The following is a 22,986-nucleotide window of genomic DNA, read 5'->3' as shown; positions in this document are numbered from 1 at the left end:
ACCGTGGGGATGCTGCAACAGCCGGAACTTCAAGGACCGCTGTAAATATCATTCATCCAGCACCAACAGTCACTGAACAAATGGCCGTAACCCAAGGACTACCTAGATATGTTGCTTTTTAATTGTAAGATGCCCGTATTCATTAAGGAGTTGCGTGGCCTCAAAACTGAGTTAAATAAATAAATAAATCACTTGAGAGTTACACTATTTTTTTTTTCTCTTCCAGGTGCATTACTTTAAGAAGCCTTCCTCCATTGTTTTCATGACCCTGCGCTTGCTCGATCAGAAATGGAGCAGATGGACTGTAAACCTTACCAGCCCCTATCCAAAGTTAAGCATGAAATGGATCTAGCTTACACGAGCTCTTCAGATGAGAGCGAAGATGGGAGAAAGGCAAGACAGTCTTACGAGTCTAGGGAAACCCTGAATGAATTTGGACAAGACCTCCGACTCAGTTACAACAGCCATGGCAGAAAAGGCAAAGCAGTCGACGAACCCACTCAAGGTACATTGAACCATTTGTTGGGACAAGCAGCATGTCCACGTTAATTCCAGTACTGTAGCTTTTCTTTCTGTATTTTATATGACCACCTATGGAAATTGTTTTCTTTTCCTACATCAGACTGAGCACCTGGTTCAACTTTTATGGTAGAAATTGCCAGCCTCTAGGGCCAACTTTACTTGCAAGAATGCTGCCGCGCCCCACGTTAGTCCATAGGCATTCATAGAAAATGCTACAGCTCAGGGCTTTATTTGGAAGCATGTCCATCTATCTTGAAAAAGGAAATGGAAGTTGGGGTGGCAAAGTTCATCCTGAGGCTCAAGGAGCTGGAAGGGATCAGCTTTAGTAGTTTCTCTTCCAGGTAAAGCAGCCTTTCTCCACCTTTTGACCCTGGAGGAATCCTTGAAATATTTTTCAGGCCTCAGGGACCCCTGCACATTCAGGCTCAAATAGAGGCCAGAAGCTACAAAATTATTATATTTCTTTCATGTGTAGGCCTGCGTATATGCATTAACAGTGTTCTTAAACTAAAGAATGAAATTTACCTCTTTAATATGACATTGCCCAAATTTGAAATGATTTTTTAAAATATACTGTGATCTCCCAGGGAACCGCTAGTGACCTTTCACAGAACCCTAGGGTGCCACAGAACCTGGATTGGGGAACCCTGGGTTAAAGGATCATTTTGATAGTTGGCCATACCATGTACAACAACCATTTTGAGAATGGGCAACTCTTCTCTGTGCTTGCCATTTTGTGAGAACATCTACAGCATGCTTACAAAAGTCCTAATGTGCTTACTAGTCCACAAAGCTGCTTTCACTAGGATTAGGACCTTCACAGTCCCAGTAGCCCATGGAGGGTCAGGCTGATTCAATCCTTATCTCGTTCTCAAGGAAATGGATTTTAATACAATTTTGGCTTGATTATTGTATTACTGTATGTTGAATTTTCACACCTCCGTTTCAAACTATACATTGTTTTAGAAGATCCTGGCAGGTGAAAAAAGAAAGGTAAATACATATAATAAATAATATCGATATGTTTTTGGTGTGACACTTTTCCACTAAAACAAGGTACAAAAATCCTGTTTGATCTACACTCTCCACTGAAAGAGATTTTTGCACCTCATCTTCTGTTTTGAAAAAAAAACTAACATTGAAATGTGTTTCTAAAAAGAGGATTGTTTTTTAATTTGTTTTCCTGGCTGATTTCTATCATGCTTGTTTGTCGGCATCTTTAAAAAAAACTGACACCAAATAGAGAATAGATTTATTGAGAGACCATTATTTAAGTTAACATTCTACACAAGTGTTGCAGAAAATCAAATACTGGTTGTTGTTGTTTTTTTGTTTTTCTGGAGTGCTCAATGCACAATAAATTGCAGCTTTGGAGAAGCCTTTGTTAGAACCTTATCACTGCGGAGCAAACTAAGATTGAATGAATACAAATAAATGAAAAAAAGAACTTTTCCTTTACAATATAAATTTTTTCAAAGATGATTTACAAGTAGTATTTAAAACTAGCCCAGCTAAATGTGTATACAATTATAGATGTCAATTTAAACATTAAAACAACACCTCAGAACCACCAATCAAACATTTAATGAAAGAGAATCACAATGTAAATAAAAAATAGCAGTCTTAACCCAAAGGATTATTTAAATTGTCTTCCACTTGTTCCCTTTTTATCCTGCCCAGAGCCCAAGGTTCAAGGATAGGTGGGATTTATGTTGTAATGACCTGGAGTTCTGGAATGGTATATTTTCAATCTAAACTATAACTACATTACTAATGGGGGGAAGAATTGTATTATGCCAGATAAATTAGATCATTCTCATGGATGATTATGAAAACTGATTTCCTTATTCCTGTTTCTCAGTTGTAAGGTTGGCTGCAGCTGAACAGGAACAGTATTAGAACTGAGCAAAGAGCATTTGGAAAGGGTAAAGTTATTTAGGACAGGGGAGGTGGATTTACTCATTACTGTATGTCATTTTCATAAGGAACTTCAGGGGACATAAGCAGCCTGCCAGTATTCCTTTAGTGCCCAAAGTATTTAATGCCCTCCATTCCACAAGATGAAGGGAAGTTTAACAGTTAAAATAGGCACCTGAAGCCTTGCTGATGCTTAAGGCACTTACTGTACCCCTTAAATCTCTGGAACCCCTTTCTCAAAATGGGCTCCAGTCCCACCCACTTTTAAAGGAGGCCTTTACAAAGCTTGGTCTGGATGCTGAGCCAACAGAAGTTGTGGACCCTTGTCATTTGGGTTCTTGAAGTTCTCCGCAACCCGTTTCTTCCATCAGTTATCATCAGTCCCTCTGTTCTGACAAGAATTGTTGTTTTCATCTGCTGCTCTCCAGATTCTCCTGCCTTCTAATTTCTTGCCTGTCTTTGAGACTTCAGAGGAGGACACTTCCTATTACCCCTGCCTTAGTGGCATTTACCCTTAATCATTCCATTGCGAAGGGAAGAGCATGACTGAACATTTCACACATGGTTAGTAGAATTATCCACAGTTGGCTGGATTCACATCAAGCAAAGCCAAACCCACATAAACCACTGTTCAGTTCCACATGCATCCACCCAACCTGTTAAGTATAGGACATGTTATGTGTATCGGAATGTACACATTTCCTACGCCAAAAGCGATGCAGTGTGCCAACTTGGTATGCTTGTAAGAAGAGCCAAAAAGTAGAATACATAGTACCAATTTCAACTTTAATTTCCCCAGCCTACATGGATTAAGGGGACGCGGTGGCGCTGCGGGTTAAACCGCTGAGCTGTCGATCGGAAGGTCGGCGGTTCGAAACCGCGCGGCGGGGTGAGCTCCCGTTGCTCGTCCCAGCTTCTGCACACCAAGCAGTTCGAAAACATGCAAATGTGAGTAGATTAATTGGTACCGCTTCGGCGGGAAGGTAACGGCGTTCCGTGAGTCATGCTGGCCACATGACCCGGAAGTGTCCTATGGACAACGCCGGCTCCAAGGCTTAGAAACGGAGATGAGCACCGCCCCCTAGAGTCGGACACGACTGGACTTTACGTCAAGGGAAACCTTTACCTTTACCTACATGGATTAAAGTTTTAAAAAATGAAGTGAATCTAGCTAAGTCATTTTTTTTTTCTTTTGCTCCTGGATCTTGGGAGTAACAAAATGTTTTATGATAAGAAAACCCCACCTCTTTAAAAAAGAACAGCGTCTGGCAAAGCAAAAGTGTACCTGGACACACGGAAAGATTTCAAGAGAGGCAGTTGTCTTTATGGGCATGTATTTGCTTCTCTGGCAGTATTTGCAGGATTATTTTTGGCATGATATCTTTTTGTCTCAAATGTTCTGACTGCTTCTGAGGACGCCCCTATTTTGTGCCCCATACTTTCACTGCCCGTGAAAGTTAAAATTGAGTAGGCATTCAATAAATGCTGATCTTACACGTGCTTGGGAGAGGGGAAAATCCTTGCATTCAGATGATACAGTAGGTAAAAAAAAAAAAAAAAAGATGCTTGAGCTATCAGAGCTGAACCTCTAGTTGAGGACAAATTGAAGCTGGAAGTCAGATACCGGCTTAGGCAAATGAGGACCAGAGGCAGAGTTGTACACAAAGGCAAGCTGGTGACAATCAGGTTGAACAGATAAAAACAAAAGACAGAACCATAATCAAAGCATTGTTAGAGATCAGCTGAATTTTGATTTGCATGCTGCTATTCCTTAGAGCAAGAATGATATAGAATTAACCGGCCTTTATTGTTTTCTCTAGTCACATAATCCTGGCTGGACAGAAGATTAAGTCTGCCCATTAGGTGTGGTGTTACATCATAGCATAGATGTGTCTCTGATGCTCAGTCTGAGTTGTCTCTGAGGCAAAGGTATTGAATTGCTTGGGCTCTGTTTGCATTCATCCCTTATTCAAAAACTACAATGCCTTACTGTATCACCCTTCATGTCAGAATGTATGTATTTTATCATAGTTGCATATCATTATAATTCCTCAGAGTTCACAATAATAATCAAACAATAAATTACAAATAAAACTCCCACCCCTTGACCTAATCTCAGTGGCAACCATCAGGTCCCAAACAGCACCATTTTAGCAGACTTTCTGAACAAGGGTAGGGTGGGCATTTCCCTTCACCTTCACAAGAAAATTATTCCAGATGGAAGGAGCTATTCTGAGTACCATTGCCTCCACCAACCATAAACAGTTTACTGTCAGTCTTAATAGAGCACAATATTGCATTATTTTATTTAAACTGAAGTAGATTATTTCTTTATGGCTAAATCTTCTTATACCTTGTTTCAAGCTGGTCATTCACTTGAATGACAGTGACCCTTATATATCCCTTCTGAGGATGAGCAAAGAGGACTTTTTCTACTGAAAGGTGAATTAGGATTTCAGATAGGTTAATAATAATAATATTAATAATAATAGTATATTAAACTTGTATGGCTCCCACTGGTTCTGAAGATATCTCAGAGTGAAGCAATGTGAGACTTTATTGATTGATTGATTTGATTTCTATAGCCGCCCATCTCGACAAGTGACTCTGGGTGGCAGAGACTGAAACCAGAATTTTGAATTGTACCATGAAGCTTATTGGAATCCAGTGCAGTGCCCCAAAAAACCAGTGTTAGGTGACAATGTCAGTTCTCATCTGTTCCATTTTTCAATTCAATTGCAGGTTCTAAATCATCCCCAAAGGCAGCCCCAAGTAAAATGCATTGCACAGTTGCCCATAGCCTCTGTGTATGTCCTGGTGTTTCTACCTCTCAGTCTATTGAGAAGATACCGCCTGTGGACTTACCAAAAATGCATTTGCATTTTGTATGCTCTAAGGTCTGTGTATAACAGTTTTCCACAGTCTGGTGCTCTTAAGATTTCAACTCCTATTATCTTTAAGCAGTATATTTAAAGGCCAACCCATATGAATTACACTGAATTGGAGAAGGCTGGCCCCTTCTTTGGTTTCTCGCATCTTCTTGTTAAAAGCTGAACATAGTTTCTGAAGGCGGATGTTGTTTGAAAGTGAGATGCTTTGAACCCTTTACCTGAAATCTTGTCTTCAGTTATGTCATTGGTATCCAAAAGATCAAATAATTTGATACCTGAAGTAATTCTTGGTTCTAGAACAGAGAAGAAGAAAGGGAGCACATCCAAACACAGCCAAGTTATGAGCCAAGGCTGTTGCTCCTGATAATTCCTACTCCGATTGCACGGTGAATGTGAGTTTTATGGGTTTTAACTGTGTATGTGAGTTTTGGTTCAGACATATGACCGAGGAAGGGAATTAGGACATGGTAAAACTGCAGTCAAAGAGCAAACTTTGGAAAAACCTCACTTTTATTGATTTATTGAACAATACAGGTTAGCATTCCTCATCAGATTTGTTTATTTAATTATTTCACAGTTTTGGAAACCCACTCCAATCTGTGGACTTTGGGAGGCATACAATGGAACAGAAAAGAACTATTCAAAAGGATGTCAGTTGAAAACAGAGTATAGAAAACAAACACCCCCTCGTAAATGGGGGCCACAGAACAATTTTTAATAAGGTTGAGAGGATTTGCAAAGTTGTAGATCAAAATATGAAAACTAATTTTAAGATCATAATATGGAAACTAATAAAGGAAGAGGGACTGATTTGGTTTTCTTTCCCTTCAGTGAAACATTAATTTGATCTCTTGAGCTGAGATACTGATCTAGCATTAATGAATGAATGAGTAACTGAATAATTTGGAGCAGGCTGTAGAAGGCAATGGATTTTGATATTATCTAATAATTATACATTGGGAGCATGTTATCCTGATGATATTAATTTTATAATCTGACTTTTTGTATTAGAGCACTAATGAATAGGTGAATTCTTAAGTAACTGCCATTATTAATTGACATTTTAAACAAAAGAATAATAAATTAATGTATATTTTAGTACAGTGCTAAATTGAATGGCCGTTAAGTAGCAATATATAAAAACAACATAATCTGGGTAGTTCACTAATCAAGGTAATGAAGAGGAGAGTTTGGAGGAATAAATAGAAGGTCAGTTGATTTCGTGTGTGTGTGGGTGTATGTATTTGCATGTATGTGTGAGCAAAAGAGAGCACGCACCTATTGATACACAGCCAGAGTTTAAATGGGTTATCTGTAAAATCCACCAGGATTTAGGAGTGGCTGGTTCAGATAGCTAGCTCATTAATATAAAGCAAGCAGAGGAAAGGGGGCTTAGCTCTACGTTACACACATGGATGGTTATTCTGTCTCCTGGATTGTGCATTTATCCAGAGCTATACAGTGTGAAATAATTCTGGAGCCAAATCATAAGGACTATTGGAGTAGAATGGATGGATCCAGAGCTGCTTTCTAAAACAGAGAATAAGATGGAGAACACACATTCGTATAAGAAACCATGGCAGAACAGATAGCATCTGTTACAAAGTCTGTCTCTCTTTCACACACACAGACACATACAACTAAATTGTATTAGATAACTAGAGAAAATCCCATCCGCACCATTTCTAGAGATGTTGTGACCTTGTCTTCAGCCACTGAGTAGCTGCCATTTTGTATTTGACAATTCTCTCCAGATTAGTAATAGAGTGGTCTGGAAAGAGAACTTTGCAGCATTCAGCCCAAGCCCCTTCTTCTCGTCACTTCAGCTGAGTCTTCTATCCAGCTAAAGCTTAAAGATTCCACCCTCTCATCTGCCTGTAGATGGGGGAGAGGAGGGAAAAAAATTATGGCAATAGCTCATAGAAACCTATAGAAATAAGGCAGATTTCTATATTGCTATTGAAAGCTAAGCGAGAGAGTGAGAAAGTCGCAGAAACCTTTAAGAGCAAGATACATAGTATGTAGAAATAAGGTATAGAAAGCCTATACGTATTTATAGAAAAATACCTGGCTTTCCATTCTCCATCTTATTTGAAGACAAATCTTTATTTTTGTACAATCCTTCCCTTCAATGAAGGGAGGAAAGAACCTTCCCTTCTTGTCTGTGGTCTGTACTGTTTCCCAAAAAGAACCCATCACAAGCAGGAAATTAAATGATTGTGACAAGACAGGACAATGTGGTCTCAGCTTGGTGAGCTCCTACCTTTTCATATGTCCTTCTGAGATTGTGTTTGAAGTTTCCTCCTGTAATGTTGTCATTCTCAGATAAGAATGGAGGCGAGCACCACCCTCCTCTTCTGCTCTGCAGTGGCCTTTAAGAAGCAGGAAAGTATCCTCCTTCCCAGCCAGGCAGTAATCCTGATGGTACTGTAATGTTCTAAATTGAATGGCCAAGCTATTCTGGGCTCTGTTCCAGACTATGGCCAGAATCAATAAGAAATGGCATCATTATTTTGATCTTAATAACACTTGAGTCCCCTTTACAATTCAGTTATACTTTGAAAACCATCAAACCTGAAAACAAGACTGACTTTTCTGAATAAAGTAGTCCTTATTTAAAGGGGGGGAAAAAAACCTTGGATCAATGAAAGAACAGATTTAGTGAAAGCGATTGGCAAGCTAGAAGCTAAGCACAAAATGGACAGGTTATGTGCGGCATTTAGATTACTGAAGATAGCAGGAAATAAATTAAATCTGAAAGATATATACCAAGCAAAGCAGGGGGAGGAGGGAAGAGGTTTAATGAAAAAGACATGGGGGGATACTCCAAGCTGGTTAGATGACTTGCAAGGTAAGTAGGAGGCATGTATTCTTTTCCCAATGCAAAGGATTTTATAAAGTACCAGAAAAAATGAGCAAGGGTTTCTGAATTTTTAAAAAGGCAATTTGAGGTTGATGCTCACAGTTTCTGACTAGCCTTAATGCTCCTAAATTAACCCATTAGGATAAATTGATTGTTCTGATATATATCTTGGGAAGGTTTAAAAAGAAGATACTGAGAAGTGTTATAAAGAATTTGTTCTATTTTTACCTTCACATTTACAAAAAAGTTAACTGTTGCATTTGGCATGGGTTTATTCTTAAATGTGAGCCAAAATTTATAACACTTTTAATCTGCAAAGAGAACAAAATGTCAGTTAAATACTGATTCTAATTGACCCAAAGCTTTATTAAATACAGATTATAAAATATTACCAGTAGTTTTATCCATGAGAGAACCATAAAACATTTCTACTCAGATCTGAAAGGAAACATTTTGATAAGAGATTTAATTTAGTCAATTAAAATGAATAATAAGGAATTAGGATCCGAAATCCATAGTTGGTTAATAACTAAATAAAGACCAATCAAAATGATTCAGGTTTCCAAATTCCTCAGAATTCTTTATCAAGAAAAAGGTTATAAAATGCCAAGGCTTGGGAAAAAACAAGAATAAATCCCAAAATTAGGCTAAATATTATTCTGTTGTTCAGGTTCAGCTTTAAGGAAGTGTTTGAATTTTGTAGCTGTAGCTAAGGCACTTGATAGTGTAGAATGGCTTTGTTTCTTTATAACTACTATCCTTCCCTTCCTTTGTATTTCACAGGGCCATTTTTACCAGCTGATCAATAGGTAACCACCACCACAGAAGCCTGTTCACTCAACTCACTCAATATATATATTTTTTTTATGTATAATTGTTTATTTTGGTTATCAACTACTTCAGGGGGATTCTGATCCTGAAGGTTGAGATAAGAATTTCTAAAACAAATAAGCTTTTGAATCAATTTATATAGAGGCAGATTGGTTGATTTGAAATTCATTGCCCCCCGAACAAGGAACAGGAAAGGGAATTCTTCTATACAGCCTGTCTAGCTCCCCCCACTTCCACCCCAAGCTAAGCATTGACCATTTTCCTGCCCCCCCTCTGTCATCCCTATAAGGTAGACCTGACTAAGAAACCAATGCCATACAGATTTAGAACTATTTTTATTATAAAAGCCCTAGTAAGACTTTTACAAGCCTGAATGTCCTTCCCCCCTTCTTCACTTTATCTTTGTATGAATTAGGGAGGAGCCTGCCTGAGAAGTTTACTTAAATTAGTTTCTTGGAGTGGGCTCAATCTGCAATTGTCTGATAGTTGCCTTGATAATGGCTCTTCAAAGCAGTTGCCTATGTCCTCTGCATGCCCCTCCCCTTACCTTCACATTGCCTGGAGAGCACCACCAGCAGAAACTTGGCCTGGGTGCTTGGCAGTAGGGGGATTCAGGGAGACAGGCAGAAGTCACCGGTGGGAATAGTGACCTTGTGGAAGGTATTCTGTAATTTGAAATTCCCAAGAGCTGGGGAGGGGGGGGACAGTTCTGGTTTCTTCAGTAGCCAAAACAGAAATAGTCATGGAAGCACAGAGCCCTGCAACTGGGTGGGAGAGGATGGTCCTGGAACTTGCCAATTGCCCACCCTCCGAAGTCATCTCTTCATCATAGAATGTTTCTGTAGGAGGTCATGTTTTGTTTTCTGATGGAATACCCCCTTTTTTTTTCTGGCAGTAGCAAAAGTATCAGCAGTAGGCTGCTATAGAGATGGAGTCTCTGTTGTAAAGCAGGTCATCTCAGAGCCAGGGCAAAGAGGTTGTGGGGATGAACCTGAATCTAGGGCTTATAACCTTTTCCAGGCCACAGCCTCCCTTGATCTTTGAATGGCATGTTGGGCTCATTCAAACAATATCTTTTGGTCAGACAGAAGGGGAAATTACTAAATACATGTGGAATAATAGTTATATTTAACAATCCATCTGAAGTCAAATTAACTTAGGTTTCTGTCATCTTAACTCTGACCACTTCTTTTTCTCAACCCACTCCCCATATATTTGTCCCTCTGGTGGGAGGAGATAGGCGGCAACAAATTTGATAGATAGGTAGGTAGGTAGGTAGGTAGGTAGATAGATAGATAGATAGATAGATAGATAGATAGATAGATAGATAGATAGATAGATAGATAAAATTCATCTTCTGCCATATTATAAACTACAATCTCTCAGGAACTTTGGGAAAGTTTCAGGGGGCACTTCCAAGACTTTTGAGGACCATGCATGGGCCTGAGACCTTAAGACGTACTTCTGTATTAGGAGAAAATGCTGGCAAGAATGTGTATATTGGAAAACATTATTAGGTTCTGTATAATGGTGCAAGAATGGACTGCACATAAATGTATAGTCATGCCTCCTCTCCTTCTTCTGTGCTATGTTATCCAGTGTCACAAATTGTGCTTACTTGCAAATGAATTTCCAGGAAACTTTCATTCTTATGTCACTTTGAAAAGTTTTCATTACTCATTTGTACCAGGAAAATAGCACATCTTTTTTTTTCTCTTTTGCAAATTAAATAGCCAAACAGTGTCCAGCTTTTCTCAGATATTCTCTGCTTTATAACAGCTTTTTTTTCTCTTATTTGTTCCTTGTGTTTCAGATGTATTTATTGGATTTATTTCTGGCTGCAAAAATTTATTTCTTGACACTAGAAAGAGATGATGAGATTTCTTTAAAAAATAATAAATCTAGGAAAAACATTAGGTATATAGCATTAACTACAGGAAAGTAAAATAAATAAAACCTAATATACAAGTTGGGGAAAAAATAAAAATAAAACTTCCAGTAGTTAAAGGATTTGAGTTGTCTCATATCAGAGTAAATAATGAATGTGGAGGGGTATATAATATTTACATTTATCATTCTAGAATGATATGAAGTGCTTTCTGTTGCCAGAAATTTACTTGTTATCCTTTCTGGACAAGGACATTCAATCTGCAGTTGAACAGCTGGTGTAATCACACGTTCACTTTAATGCTGAACAGTGTTAGAGATTGAACACATCTCAAGATATAAGTAATGTAAAACAAAACAGTTGTCATTTTTTTCAGTTTCAGAAATAAGAGCATCGTGAACTGCATCCAGACTGACTGAAGATTTGTTTTTATCGTGAGCCAAATTATTAAGTACCATTAATACAAAATATTAAATATCACTGAGAGTTAAATGTTCTAATGAATAAAATAAATAAAAGTGTAGACAAGATAATGTTATAATTGGGGTTATTTCCAGATTGTATAAACTAATGCCCTACTGAAATTAATTTGTGAAGTTAGTGGGAATTTAAATTGCCCCATTTATTTCAGTAGGAATCAAGGGGGAATTTAATTGGATGCATCCCATAGTTTCCACAGTGTCTCATGAGTTCATTAATACCATCCAGAACATTCATTCATTTGTTCATTCATTCATGGTATTTACATACCATGACCACCCCCCTGAGGTTTGCAAAAAGAGTGAACATAGAATTCATAAAAACTATTAACTTTAATAAAACATCACTTAATTCTGGTGTCCATATTAGGTAACCATATCCAAATTCATAAAATATTTAATGGTTACCTAATATGGAAGGCAGAATTGACTGCCTTCCATATTAGGTAACCATATCCAAATTCATAAAATAATTAAAGAGCTCAGATCTGTTCAAAAGAGCTCAGATCTGACTGCCTTCCTGAATGCCTTCAAAGAGGGCAACATCTGGTTCTCCGGGAGTGGAGTATGGGATGAAACATATATTGAAGAACATGGTCCTTTTGCCCTGCTGACCTCTGATTTTAGGAAGAAACAGCCCCATTCAGGAAGAATGTGGTACTGTAGACTGGTTGGTTTGATCTGAAGGAGGTGATGATAAACACCTTAATAGCTGACACCAAAACTAATAGTATTGAAAAACCTAATGGAAGACACCACAGCACTTCAAAAACCAGTGTTATATGGCACTGATGGCTCTCAACTGCTGGAATGTGGACAGTGGCATTTTACAGTAATTGCAGCTTCTGGGGAGACTTCAAAGGAAGCCCCATTTAGAGCTCATTTCACTAGTCAATTTGACCTGATACTCCCATTTTACAATATGAACTTGATAAGATTGGCCAGAATAGCAGGTAAAATAACAGAAATTGTTGCACTAAAACAGGCTATAAACCTAGAAACTTGGTGGATAATACTGAGTTAAAGTCATTGGTTGTATACAGTTCTGGTTCTCTGGTAGAACAATGGAAGAAAAATAGTTAAATGTGGTATTTTTCCCCCTCCTCTTTGGGCAAAAATACCAATGTCACACATTGTTCATCATACTTGACAGTATCAGAGAAGCTGGTAAAGAATGATCAGTTTTATTTGCACAAGAAAAAAAAAAGATAGGTGGCTTTTCTGCATCTAAGAAGAATTCAGTAGGAGTTCTGAATGTACTATTATATTAAGCATAAACTGACACTCAAGATAATTCCGTGGATTGATATATAAAAAAAGCAAGAGAAATGGAAAATGAATGTAAACTGAGGGACTAAATGTGCATAATCTATAGATTTCCTATAGAAGATGTTCTTTATGAAGAATCTGTAAGAACAGTTCTATAACAGGAAACTTGACTTTCCTATATTCTCCTACAAATGGACCATGAACTTGCCTAGAGGTTTGTTTTTCTTTTTTGCTTTTGGTCTCTGGCTGTAAATCAGTGAGAATCAGTAAGTTAAAACTTAAATGTATGCATACTATGTGTAGTAACAGCAACAAAAAGGATGATAAAGCAGCGATTTGAGCCTTGCTATGGAATTTAATAAATGTAAGAAGTGTCAGAGCCATTCTCATGATTCAGTCCTAAATATGTTCAATCAAATGTATTGATAAATTCTAATTTAGCTATTTCACTGTGAGGCCTTGTTTGAATTTCATAAGGAGAAGAATATCATGATTCCTAAATAGCACAATATTTGGACATATGGGAGAAGAGGGAGCCAGGAATTGTTAAGAAGTACACACATGCATGCATTTCAGGTTTAGGAGCCACCAAAAGTTCTAACTGACTGAGAACTTTCCAAACTCTCTTCTATCTTTGGGACTGTTTTAATGTTTTTCCAATCCAATGGAACATTGGTAAGAACTTAAGTTAGGGCCAGGACTCTGTCCATCTACAGAAGTGTTTCTCAATCTTGGCAACTTGAAGACAGGTGGACTTCAACTCCCAGAATTCCCCAGCTACAATGCTGGCTGGAGAATTCTGGGAGTTGAAGTCCACCCGTCTTCAAGTTGCCATGGTTGTGAAACACTGATATACAAGATAACTCTTCTAGAACTAAACAGAGCTGGGTCAAATTTGGTGTGGGGGAAGAGGCCAGCAAGATTGAGTTTGGAATGAGTTGGATCTGGTTGTGAGCTGCAGAGAAGAAAAATTCCTGAAACATTTCCTAAATGTAGATTGGTGGGAAAGACAGTTGGGCAGTGGCTCAAAATGCTGCCAATTTGTCCATTCTTAAGCCTGTCTCCCTTCTGGTTACATCCCCCAGAAGGGCCCTGTGTTTAAGTGATTGGAAAGGATTCCAGAAGCCTTGCTGTTCATGATTGCCCTCTTTTTTCCTTTTTTTCTGTTATTGTATGAGTTAAACACATAGTGCTTTCAAAAAGATGATTTTGTGGGCAGAGAGAGGATGGGACCAGGACCCATGGGTCAACATAGACATCTCATGTGTAATTCAGAGTAATTTCCACAGTGCATGGGTGCTTTGCTTTGTTTATGTCGAAGAGAAACTCATGGCAATTCTAATTTGTGAGATGTTTCTTAAAGTGTTACACGACACTGGGTAGTGTCTGTATTTATGAAGGAGAGTACATAAAACTGGTAGCAGGTCAGTCTAATAACGAAAACCATACCAAAAAATGAATTCTTCACTGCACAAAGGTCATGAGTATTGACAGGCTTGGTTTATAATAATCTGTGGTTGTATTGCAAGCCTCGTGTGGTGCAGAGTGGCAGGCTGCAGCATTGCAACCGAAACTCTCCCCACGACCCGAGTGAGATCCCAGCGGAAGCTGGATTCTCTCTCGGGTAGCCGGCTCAGGTCAACTCAGCCTTCTACCCTCCGGAGGTCGGTAAAATGAGCGCCCAGCTTGCTGGGGAAGGGGAAGGCTGGGGAAGGCAATGGCAAACCACCCCGCTCTATAGTCTGCCAAGAAAACGTTGCGAAAGCGGCATCCCCCCAAAGGTCAGACATGACTCGGTGCTTGCACAGGGGACCTTTCACCTTTCACCATGGTTGTATTGGCCGAAGGGATAGGGCTCAAGGTGAAGATCTGCAGAAGAATGCTGGATGATGCTTACTCATGGTTTTACCCTAAAAAAAACTTAGCTGAATTAATTGGCCCGTGTGCTTGCTGTGAACTGGATATAAGGACTGACCGGGAGTGTGCTGAGTGGAAACTAAACTGGAAAGTGTCTGTGTAGGTTTAAGTTATTTTAGCAGCAATTATGCATAAAGATTTTTCAGTGATGCCTGGCCCCTGCTGTCATTTTTTTTTCTTTTCGCAATGGTTGGGGTTCACCAATTCCAGGTGAATGTTCTCATTCAGTAAGAGGCACCAAATTGCTCACATTTAATGATTTGATATCCTGTATTCATAGTGTGTTTGTGTGTTTTGCGTTTGTATACATATACATCGTAATCTAATAGATTTGAGCCAATTTGCTTGTTTTTGATTTTGGGGGTACCAGACCAAAGACAAAATATATATGGAGAAGCAGATTTGAGGGTGGTGATAACATAATCATCTGGTGAATATGTCCTAACTTTTGCAGTGTGACATGGGAATGGTTGAGAAACGGTATCCTTAAAATTTGGGGGTGGGGAAAATAGCACCCATTTACAAAACAACCCCCAATTTTTGCCACCTGCAAATGGATTGTCAAATTTGGGGAAGGGGAGATCAACATTCATTTTATTATGCTTAAAGCTCTTTATCGTATAAAAATTATAATAGATTTTAGAACTGCAAGTTCCCTTGAGAGCCCATTTTGGTGAAGAAGAGTCATGAATGATGCAGGGCATAGTACAAGGTTGTCAGTTACTGAATACAAAAGGCATGTTTTGTGGCTTAAACAGTAATGAGAAAGGTGGAAAAAAAAGAAGTAGAATGAATAGGAAATGGAAATGCTAACTGTTAGCAGACAGATAATTGACCCATAAAGCTATAATTGCAGAACCACCCAGGAAGCTTTGATAGAAATGAGTTCTAAGGCTGTTGAGACATTTACCAGGTTGGTTAGAGGAGGCCAGATGTGAACAAAAGAAAATGAAAGAACAGATGAGATTCTAAGTTCCTTAGTGATCAAGAGCTTGAAATGTGAAGGCTAGGAGATTGAAGTAGACGACAAAAATGGTTCATTGCTGTTACCTGAAAAATGAACCTCATGCTATTCCCAGATTCTCCCAGATGCCCTTCTACCAAAGCAACATGACCAACCTTCCCAGGACCTCACAGTGATGGCCGTTGTGATGAGAAATATTATGCTGCTCTTTGAATGAGAGCGATCTTTTTAAAATGTGCAGTTATGCAAATACATTGACTTGCGCCATGTCTATGGAATTTGGTGTTGTCTTTTGTTCTTTTCTTTGGGGAATGTCAACTTTAGCCAACTTAAATGACACACCTGAGCTGAGACGACTAAAGTACCAAAATCTGGAGGAAATCAGGGTTTTCCAGGATGTGTGATGCCCTCACAGCTGTTAAATGAGGTTGAGTCATTTCAAATCTGATTCAGTATCATTTCATTTTCAATTATTATTGTTTAAAACAAAAAGGCTACATTTTTTCTAAACTGTTGATTTTATGTCCACTAGATTAGAATATTAAATAACTAAATACTAAACCCTCAAGGTTTCTTTATATAATCAGCTGAAACACTGAGTGAGCTCTTCTCTCCCCCTCCCCAAATTTGCTATTTTATTTCTGTGTGCAGAAAATGCCACCTTTCTCCTGGACACATTGTAGGCAACATCCTGCATGAAATGAAACTGTGTGGGAGTGCAGAGTGGCATTTTCCCCTTTGGATATCCTGAAAGTATAAGCCAGAATTGCCGGAGTCCACAAACATTTAAGTTCTTGCTAAGTGCTTCTGAACATTAAGCATGATGAAATATTGCATGGTTGTATTTACATTCCCTGACGATAATCTACTTCACAGAGCTAAAGTAATGTTTAAAAAAAACAGGCTGGTGACCCTTGGTGTGCTATAAAGAAGCGTGGTCCCTTAAAAGGCTACGTCAGATAGAATCAATCACAACTGTAAACCTGAGAGAAGAACTACAGGGAATAATTGGATAGGGTGACTTATAAAGCTGCCCCACTGCTTTCTTTGAAAGTGTGATGATGTGCTCAAAGAAGGGTACACTTGGGTTCATAGGTGGCCTCTGCAGGGTTAGAGAAGGAAGCAAGCGTGTTAGTTTTCTTTTGCATGTCAGTTTTCTTTCTTTTTCTTTTCTTTCTTAACCCTACAAACCCAGGAAGAGGTGTAGCTTCTCCAAGGAGGGGCTGACTGGCATGGTGGGTATGCGCTGGAGCTGTGAGTTTCCAAGCCCACCAGAATAGCATGGTGGGTATGCGCTGGCCAGATCAGACGGACATTTTCCACTTTGGGTTCAAAGAGCTGTGAGTTTCCAAGCCCACCAGAACAGCTGTTTGTGAACAGGCCAGCCCTCATGAGAGCCATTTTGTGTGTGTGCTCACAGCATGCTTTCCACATTCCAGATTTGCCTACCAATCCAGAAAGTTGGTGAATATGTTATGGACAAAGAGATAGTGGTTGGAAATTCTGGGAGCTGTTGTGCCAACCCAGCTGGAGGGAATTGGTTTAGAGAGGATTGTCCTTCCCTTTTTTGCCCTACTAAAATATTATGATGGAAAGGGATAGATGGGGGTGTGACTTCTGTATCCTCATTTGATCATAAGCAATCATGCGTACAAAGAAACGGGATACTGTGTTCAAGAGAGCATTTGATCTCATTGGCCTGTAGATAGCTTTGTTATTCAAAATTTCCATGTTATAAAAATCAGTGTGGGGGGGGAGGGGGGAGGCTGTTACAGAATGAAAATAAAAAAGTGTTCAGCCTCCTAGTTTTTCTGTTGACCCTGAGAGTTGTACTGTAGTTCCAACCCACCTGGAGAACTCCTGTTTGGGGTGGCAGGTTGATTTAATGTGATGATATTAATGCTAATATTTATCTTTAGAGCCTGCAAATATTGAACTTCTGAACCGAGGTGGTATTACAAAGCTTATAAATAAATAATAAAGAGAATGTGACTATACGCTAGGTATGATTATCTCTGATGCCACGACTCTGAATTTACCCCAGCTTTTGTTATATATTTGAACTGGCCTGAACCCTGAATTCTACATGTAATAACAGCATGCAGAAGGAGACTTGACGTTTGCAAAACTGAGAGAGAGTAATTTCAGTCAAAAGGTGGAAACGTGTCATGTGAAAATGTGCACATGTGAAAAGGCTGGATCCTACAAGGCTCCTCCCCTTTCCATTTTATGTTGCAGATAGCTGGAAAACAGTTGCACGTCAGTTAGCCATTCGATAGCCAACTTACAAAGAACACTTTTGAGCTAAATAAGTCAATCTGAATGAATGAATGAATGGGAACAGAAATGAACAGGGGTAGAAGGAGAGGGCCCTGTTTCTCTGCTTAACAACATGGCATGGTATATTAGCTGTGTCTGGGAAGCCACCCTCAGAAAAACACAGTATATCTTTTTGTCACCTGTGAACATACTAGGCCTAGGGTGGGTATTGTCAATTATTTTCACAGCTTTGTTTTCAAAATAAGATGGTTTTGCAAAGGCAGGGAGCTCTATGGCCAATTATTTTCACAGCTTTTCCAAGATGGATGGGTTTTCCAAAGAGGGGGTTTCTGCCCGGAAAGATACTGTATGTATTACCTAGTTGCTTGTAATTAGGCCATAACAAAGGTAGGAAGCAAAGCAGTTATTATTATTACTCAACTAATTTGCTTAGAGTTTGTTTCTTTTTCTTTTGTATGTCCAAAGCATAATTATACATTCTGATATTTAGGGGACTTTGGACATGGTTGTATTGGATGAAGTCAGGAACTCCTATTTTTGCTTCATTTCAAACCTCTTCTGCCTTGAACTACAACATTTGGCTCACTTCTGGAGCAAAATAGTCTCATTTCATCCTTATATGGCCCCAAATGTCCTAAACATGCATATTTCAGTTTGAGCATGGACTATCCAAAACCAGCTGTTCTGTGCAAACAGTATTCTTCTGCGCAGCCCTCATAACCGTGAGAACGTTCTGGCCAAATGTGATGCTCATTTCACCCCCAAGGGGAATGTGGTTTATGAGCAGTATGGCATCTGACAACATTCAGAATCATTTGTTGGATCTTTTTTGAATAGGATGAATATTGTGAATTTGTTGATTTTTTTTTTTAAAAAATGAGAGTCTTTAGTGTTTGGAATTTTAGACAAGGGTTCTCTAGATGAATTCAGCTAATAAAAAGCTGAATGGTTCATTAGGCAGTAAGGATCACGAGGCAATTTCAGCCGATCAACACAAAGCTCATGAACAAAAGCAGCTTGGGAATGACATGGGGGTGGTAACCTCTATTCCATAAAGCATTAGAAGCCATTGCAACAGCCATTTTGAAAGAAAGCTCAGAAAATATCAGCCCATTTTAAGATAATTCCCCATGTCATTTTGCAAAGAAAATCTTTAGACAGAATGACCCACATATTTTTCTTTGAAGCTGTAGGTAATCACTACTGACAGCTACAGGATATAGCCCAGTGTAACTATTAATGGGAAGACAAATTGGAACACCCTTCCAAATGTAGAGAAGACTATCATTCAAAGACTGGCTGACCTGGATAGGCTGGGCCTTTAGATTACCAAAACTAAAGAAATCATGAAACTTTCTATAACCCGTAAAGTTCAGTGTGAGAAGTTCTACATTTAGTGCCTGGAAAATGAAGGTTTACCTTAAATTAAATGGGGGCGAGGGGAGAAACTTGTTGGACTCTAGCTTACTCTAAAACTGATGTAATATATAGATCATTTAGGTCAGCCTTTCTCAATCTTTTGACTCTGGAGGAACCCTTGAAATATTTTTCAGACCTCGGGGAACCCCTGCATGTTCAGGCTCAAATATAGGCCAGAAGTTGCAAAATTACTATATTTGTTTCATGTGAAGGCCTGTATATAACTAACAGCATTCTTAAACTAAACATAAAAAATGAAGCTTACCTCTTTAATGTGAAGTTGCCCAAATCTGAAATAATTTTTTAAATAAATTGTGATCTCCCAGGGAACCCCTAGTGCCCTCTCACAGAACCCGAGGGTGCCATGGAACCCTGGTTGAGAAACCCTGATTTAGATCAATAGAAAACTGAATGGATACATTTACAATATTTCTTGGATTTGTTAAATTCATATCCAAGAAATCTAAATTTGTTTTAAAATCTTGAGAAGAATGGCTGTTTATGCTACTTCAGTAGCGTTTTTGGTTCTCCCAGTTGCCTCGCCCCCAAAAGCTAAAAAAAATGCACTCCTTTTTCTTGGAACAATAGCCAAAACTCAATTAGTTAGACTAAAAAAATGAATTACAAAATCCTGAAGTTCTCCTAAACTGGTTTCTTTTTCTTGTCTTTGCATGAAGAACATCTGAAGGGTCAACAGTATGTGCATCTTTTGGAAATGGTCTTGTCCTCCTTTTCCATCATTCCAAAAAAGATTAGAGAAGGTCCAACAAACAAATAAAACAAGAATAATTCCGAGATACACTTTTTTCTTCACCTGTGAGAACATCTGAATCCTTCGAAATGTTGAAAAGACGACTACAAAATTTCTTCATTCCCATTTATGAAATTGAGTTCCTTTTTGTGATCTACATATTGTTTATATTTCTTTCATCCCCCGCCCAACATATAATGAAAGAGCAGCATTCAGTAGATTTGTGTACCAGAGCAACTGCTAGACTCAGGGTTAGTCTTTTGTTGGTTTTAAACTCTTCCTATAAATTGATAGGGTGATGCTTCTGTTACTGAATACAGAACTGTAAGTAGTCAGTTCATTCTCAGGTGTAATTAGTTTGTGGATGATATAAAAAGATAGGGGGGGTTAAAATGTTCTTTGGCATTCTGTAGATATTTCTTTATATTTGTAGAGGTAGTGTCGCTGCTTTTTCAGAGAAGCCAGGGGAATAATCCCTGGCAAAAATGGAAGATGTGAAAAATCAGTATTTCTTTGGCTATTTTTTTTTTGCAGCAAATGTAACTTCAGACTGTTTTTAACCATAATTGATGATCACTGTGATATTTTGTTTCTCTAGCCGAGCTTCATATGGAGCTGATTTATCTTCCAGGCAAGATCAATAGTCAGTTGGTGTTAAAGGAGTTAACTAGGTCTTCAGTGGGCATTTTTAGCACCTTGTACACAATTTCTGATCAGTTCATTATCTAGTTGGTCCATCCCTGGCTATCTGGAAGCCACTTAGAGAGGCTTATCCCCATAAAACCTTCATGGGACAAGCGAATCAAATATGTGCACAAATGTGCTTGGACAACAAGACCTCTCTTTTCTCAAAAACCAGATGCTGTACATTCTAAAACGCTTGCATGCAGTGATGATAAGAAGAAGTGTTTGCAACCCACAATATCCAAAGATGCATCTCCACATTGTTTTGGTCAAGGAAAAGACAACACAATATGCAAATGTGGATTGCAAACTATCTATTTGTTATTTAAAGTTTCTTTAAATAACAAATAGCGCATGAGGACTCCGTGTTAGTTTAAAAGCCCACTTGAACCTTTGTAATTTCATGATGTCAGCAGTCTTTGAGAACTGGACTGATTTGTTTCTGGTTCAAGTGCTTGTATTTTGCAATGCTGTTTTTCCATTAATGGAACTCCGTGCTCAGGCCTTAAACTCAAGAAAACCATTACCCCCTCTTCCCATCCCCCAACGCTTCAGTTTAAATTTATCTTTAGGGTCCTTTGCAAATCACTTAAAAAATAAATGAACAGAGCAGCCTGATCCTTTGCAGATTGGCTGATTCCCACACCCCACTCCAAGAGAAAGGAGAAACAGCAATAACTTTTTTCAGTTTCACTCCTCCTCACTTGGCTGGGACCATGAGAGGTGGGCTGCAAAAATGTTGACACGTTATCCTTCCAGTTTCACAGCTTGCAGTGGCTTTGAACCAGCGTTTCTCAAGCTTGGCAACTTTAAGATGTGCTGGCTGGGGAATTCTGGGAGTTGAAGTCCACACATCTTAAAGTTGCCAAGGTTGAGAAACATGCTTTAAACTGGAGGAGGAGGAGTGGGGCAGTCTCCAGGCAACGGAGTATTGTGAACCGCCCAGCATCGCTCTTTGAGTGAGATGGGCGGTGACTAAATTTGAAATATAAATAAATAAATTGCTCAGGTTTGGGGGGGCTTTTTGGCATGATTTTGGTAATGGATCAGATAGATGCATGGAACATATACAGAAAATATGTGTGTGGATGTGGCTGTGAGAGAGAGAGAGGGCGCATTTTATTTTCTTTCCATTCTATGTAGAATGGGTTGAGGATATTTTCCTTACTTCAACTGCTATGGCAGTTCAAAGGGGTGGGCTCTGATTACGTGCCAGGTTTTCGATTTTCCTATTGATCAGTTGAAGGAACACTGAATGGTTCATTTTTTCTGTCTTCATTCTTAGCATTTCAAAGCCAGTAGAACTATAGATAAATAGGGGAGGGTTTCAAAGGGTTTTTAGGAATGGCAAAAAATGATAGTGTGGCAATGTATATAGAAAATCTAATCATCTCCCTTCCTTCCCAGTTCATGTTTCTTTTCTCATGATCTTTGTGCCTTCCTTCCTGAGATCCTGAAGCAAGGACATAAAGCCAAGGACACCCTTGGCATGCTGGGGGTCATATTAGAGGTGGAAGCTACAGGTGAAGCCAGGTCAAAACCTAAAGTAGATGTTTCATTAAATATACTTTATAGGATTGCTTCCATGTGCAAACCAATTTGCCCCTTCTGTAATATTAAAATTTTAGATTAGGAAGCGACTTCTGGAGAAGTTTGTGAGGGGTAATGTAGCCATAGGCATACACAGATTGTTGGCAGTCAGCCCAGGATAATGAATACAGTAGGGAAGGGTGGCCAATGTTTTGGTTGCCAAGGGCCATGCTCAACATTTGCAGAGGGATAAGGACCACATCACATCAATAGGTATGGCTGGATTTGGATTTGTGAAGATGTCTGAATCCTTTAAAATGTTGAAGAGATCCTTTGTTTTCAACGTGTGTCCTGCCAGCCCTTCACATGACTGTTTTCATCCATTTCCCATCTCAAAATGGCAGGAAACTGCATTTTTATTTTTCAGCAGTGCAACTCTGAAAAATACCAGGGTTGAAAAAGAGGGTTCTTGGGGCCACATGCAGACTTAAACCTACAAGTTGCCTTTTACCATTGGCCCCCCTTCAGACTTCCAGCAAATCTTCGCACAATTTAAAAAGCACGTCCAGCACAGAACTAAATCGTATAAATTGAAAGGCAACCTGATGTGTCTTACAAGCCTGTCGTAGTTTAAAATTCTTTCAGTAACCTTCACCGGGTCCCAAATGAGTCTCTTCAATAATCCTAATCTTATGAACTGATGGGCTTGGAGCCAAACTGTACATCTTTGTTTAGAAAGTTTTCTCTGAGTTTGTCAGTGACCTCAGAAAATCTATAATGT

General features: G+C 39.0%; 1 protein-coding gene across 1 annotated transcript in view; it reads left to right on the top strand.

Annotated features, from left to right (window-relative positions):
- Positions 1 to 229: 229 nt before the first annotated feature.
- The window catches only part of TENM1 (teneurin transmembrane protein 1), a 273,477-nt gene continuing 250,720 nt past the window's right edge, over positions 230 to 22,986 (top strand). Inside the window, exon 1 of the mRNA XM_063313466.1 lies at positions 230 to 505. Coding sequence (XP_063169536.1) covers positions 289 to 505 — 217 coding nt within the window. The 5' untranslated portion in view covers positions 230 to 288. The remainder of the gene's footprint in view (positions 506 to 22,986) is intronic.

This window comes from Candoia aspera, chromosome 12, assembly GCF_035149785.1.
Source record: "Candoia aspera isolate rCanAsp1 chromosome 12, rCanAsp1.hap2, whole genome shotgun sequence".
Taxonomy (NCBI): domain Eukaryota; kingdom Metazoa; phylum Chordata; class Lepidosauria; order Squamata; family Boidae; genus Candoia; species Candoia aspera.
This window is presented reverse-complemented; position numbering and strand designations above follow the sequence as displayed.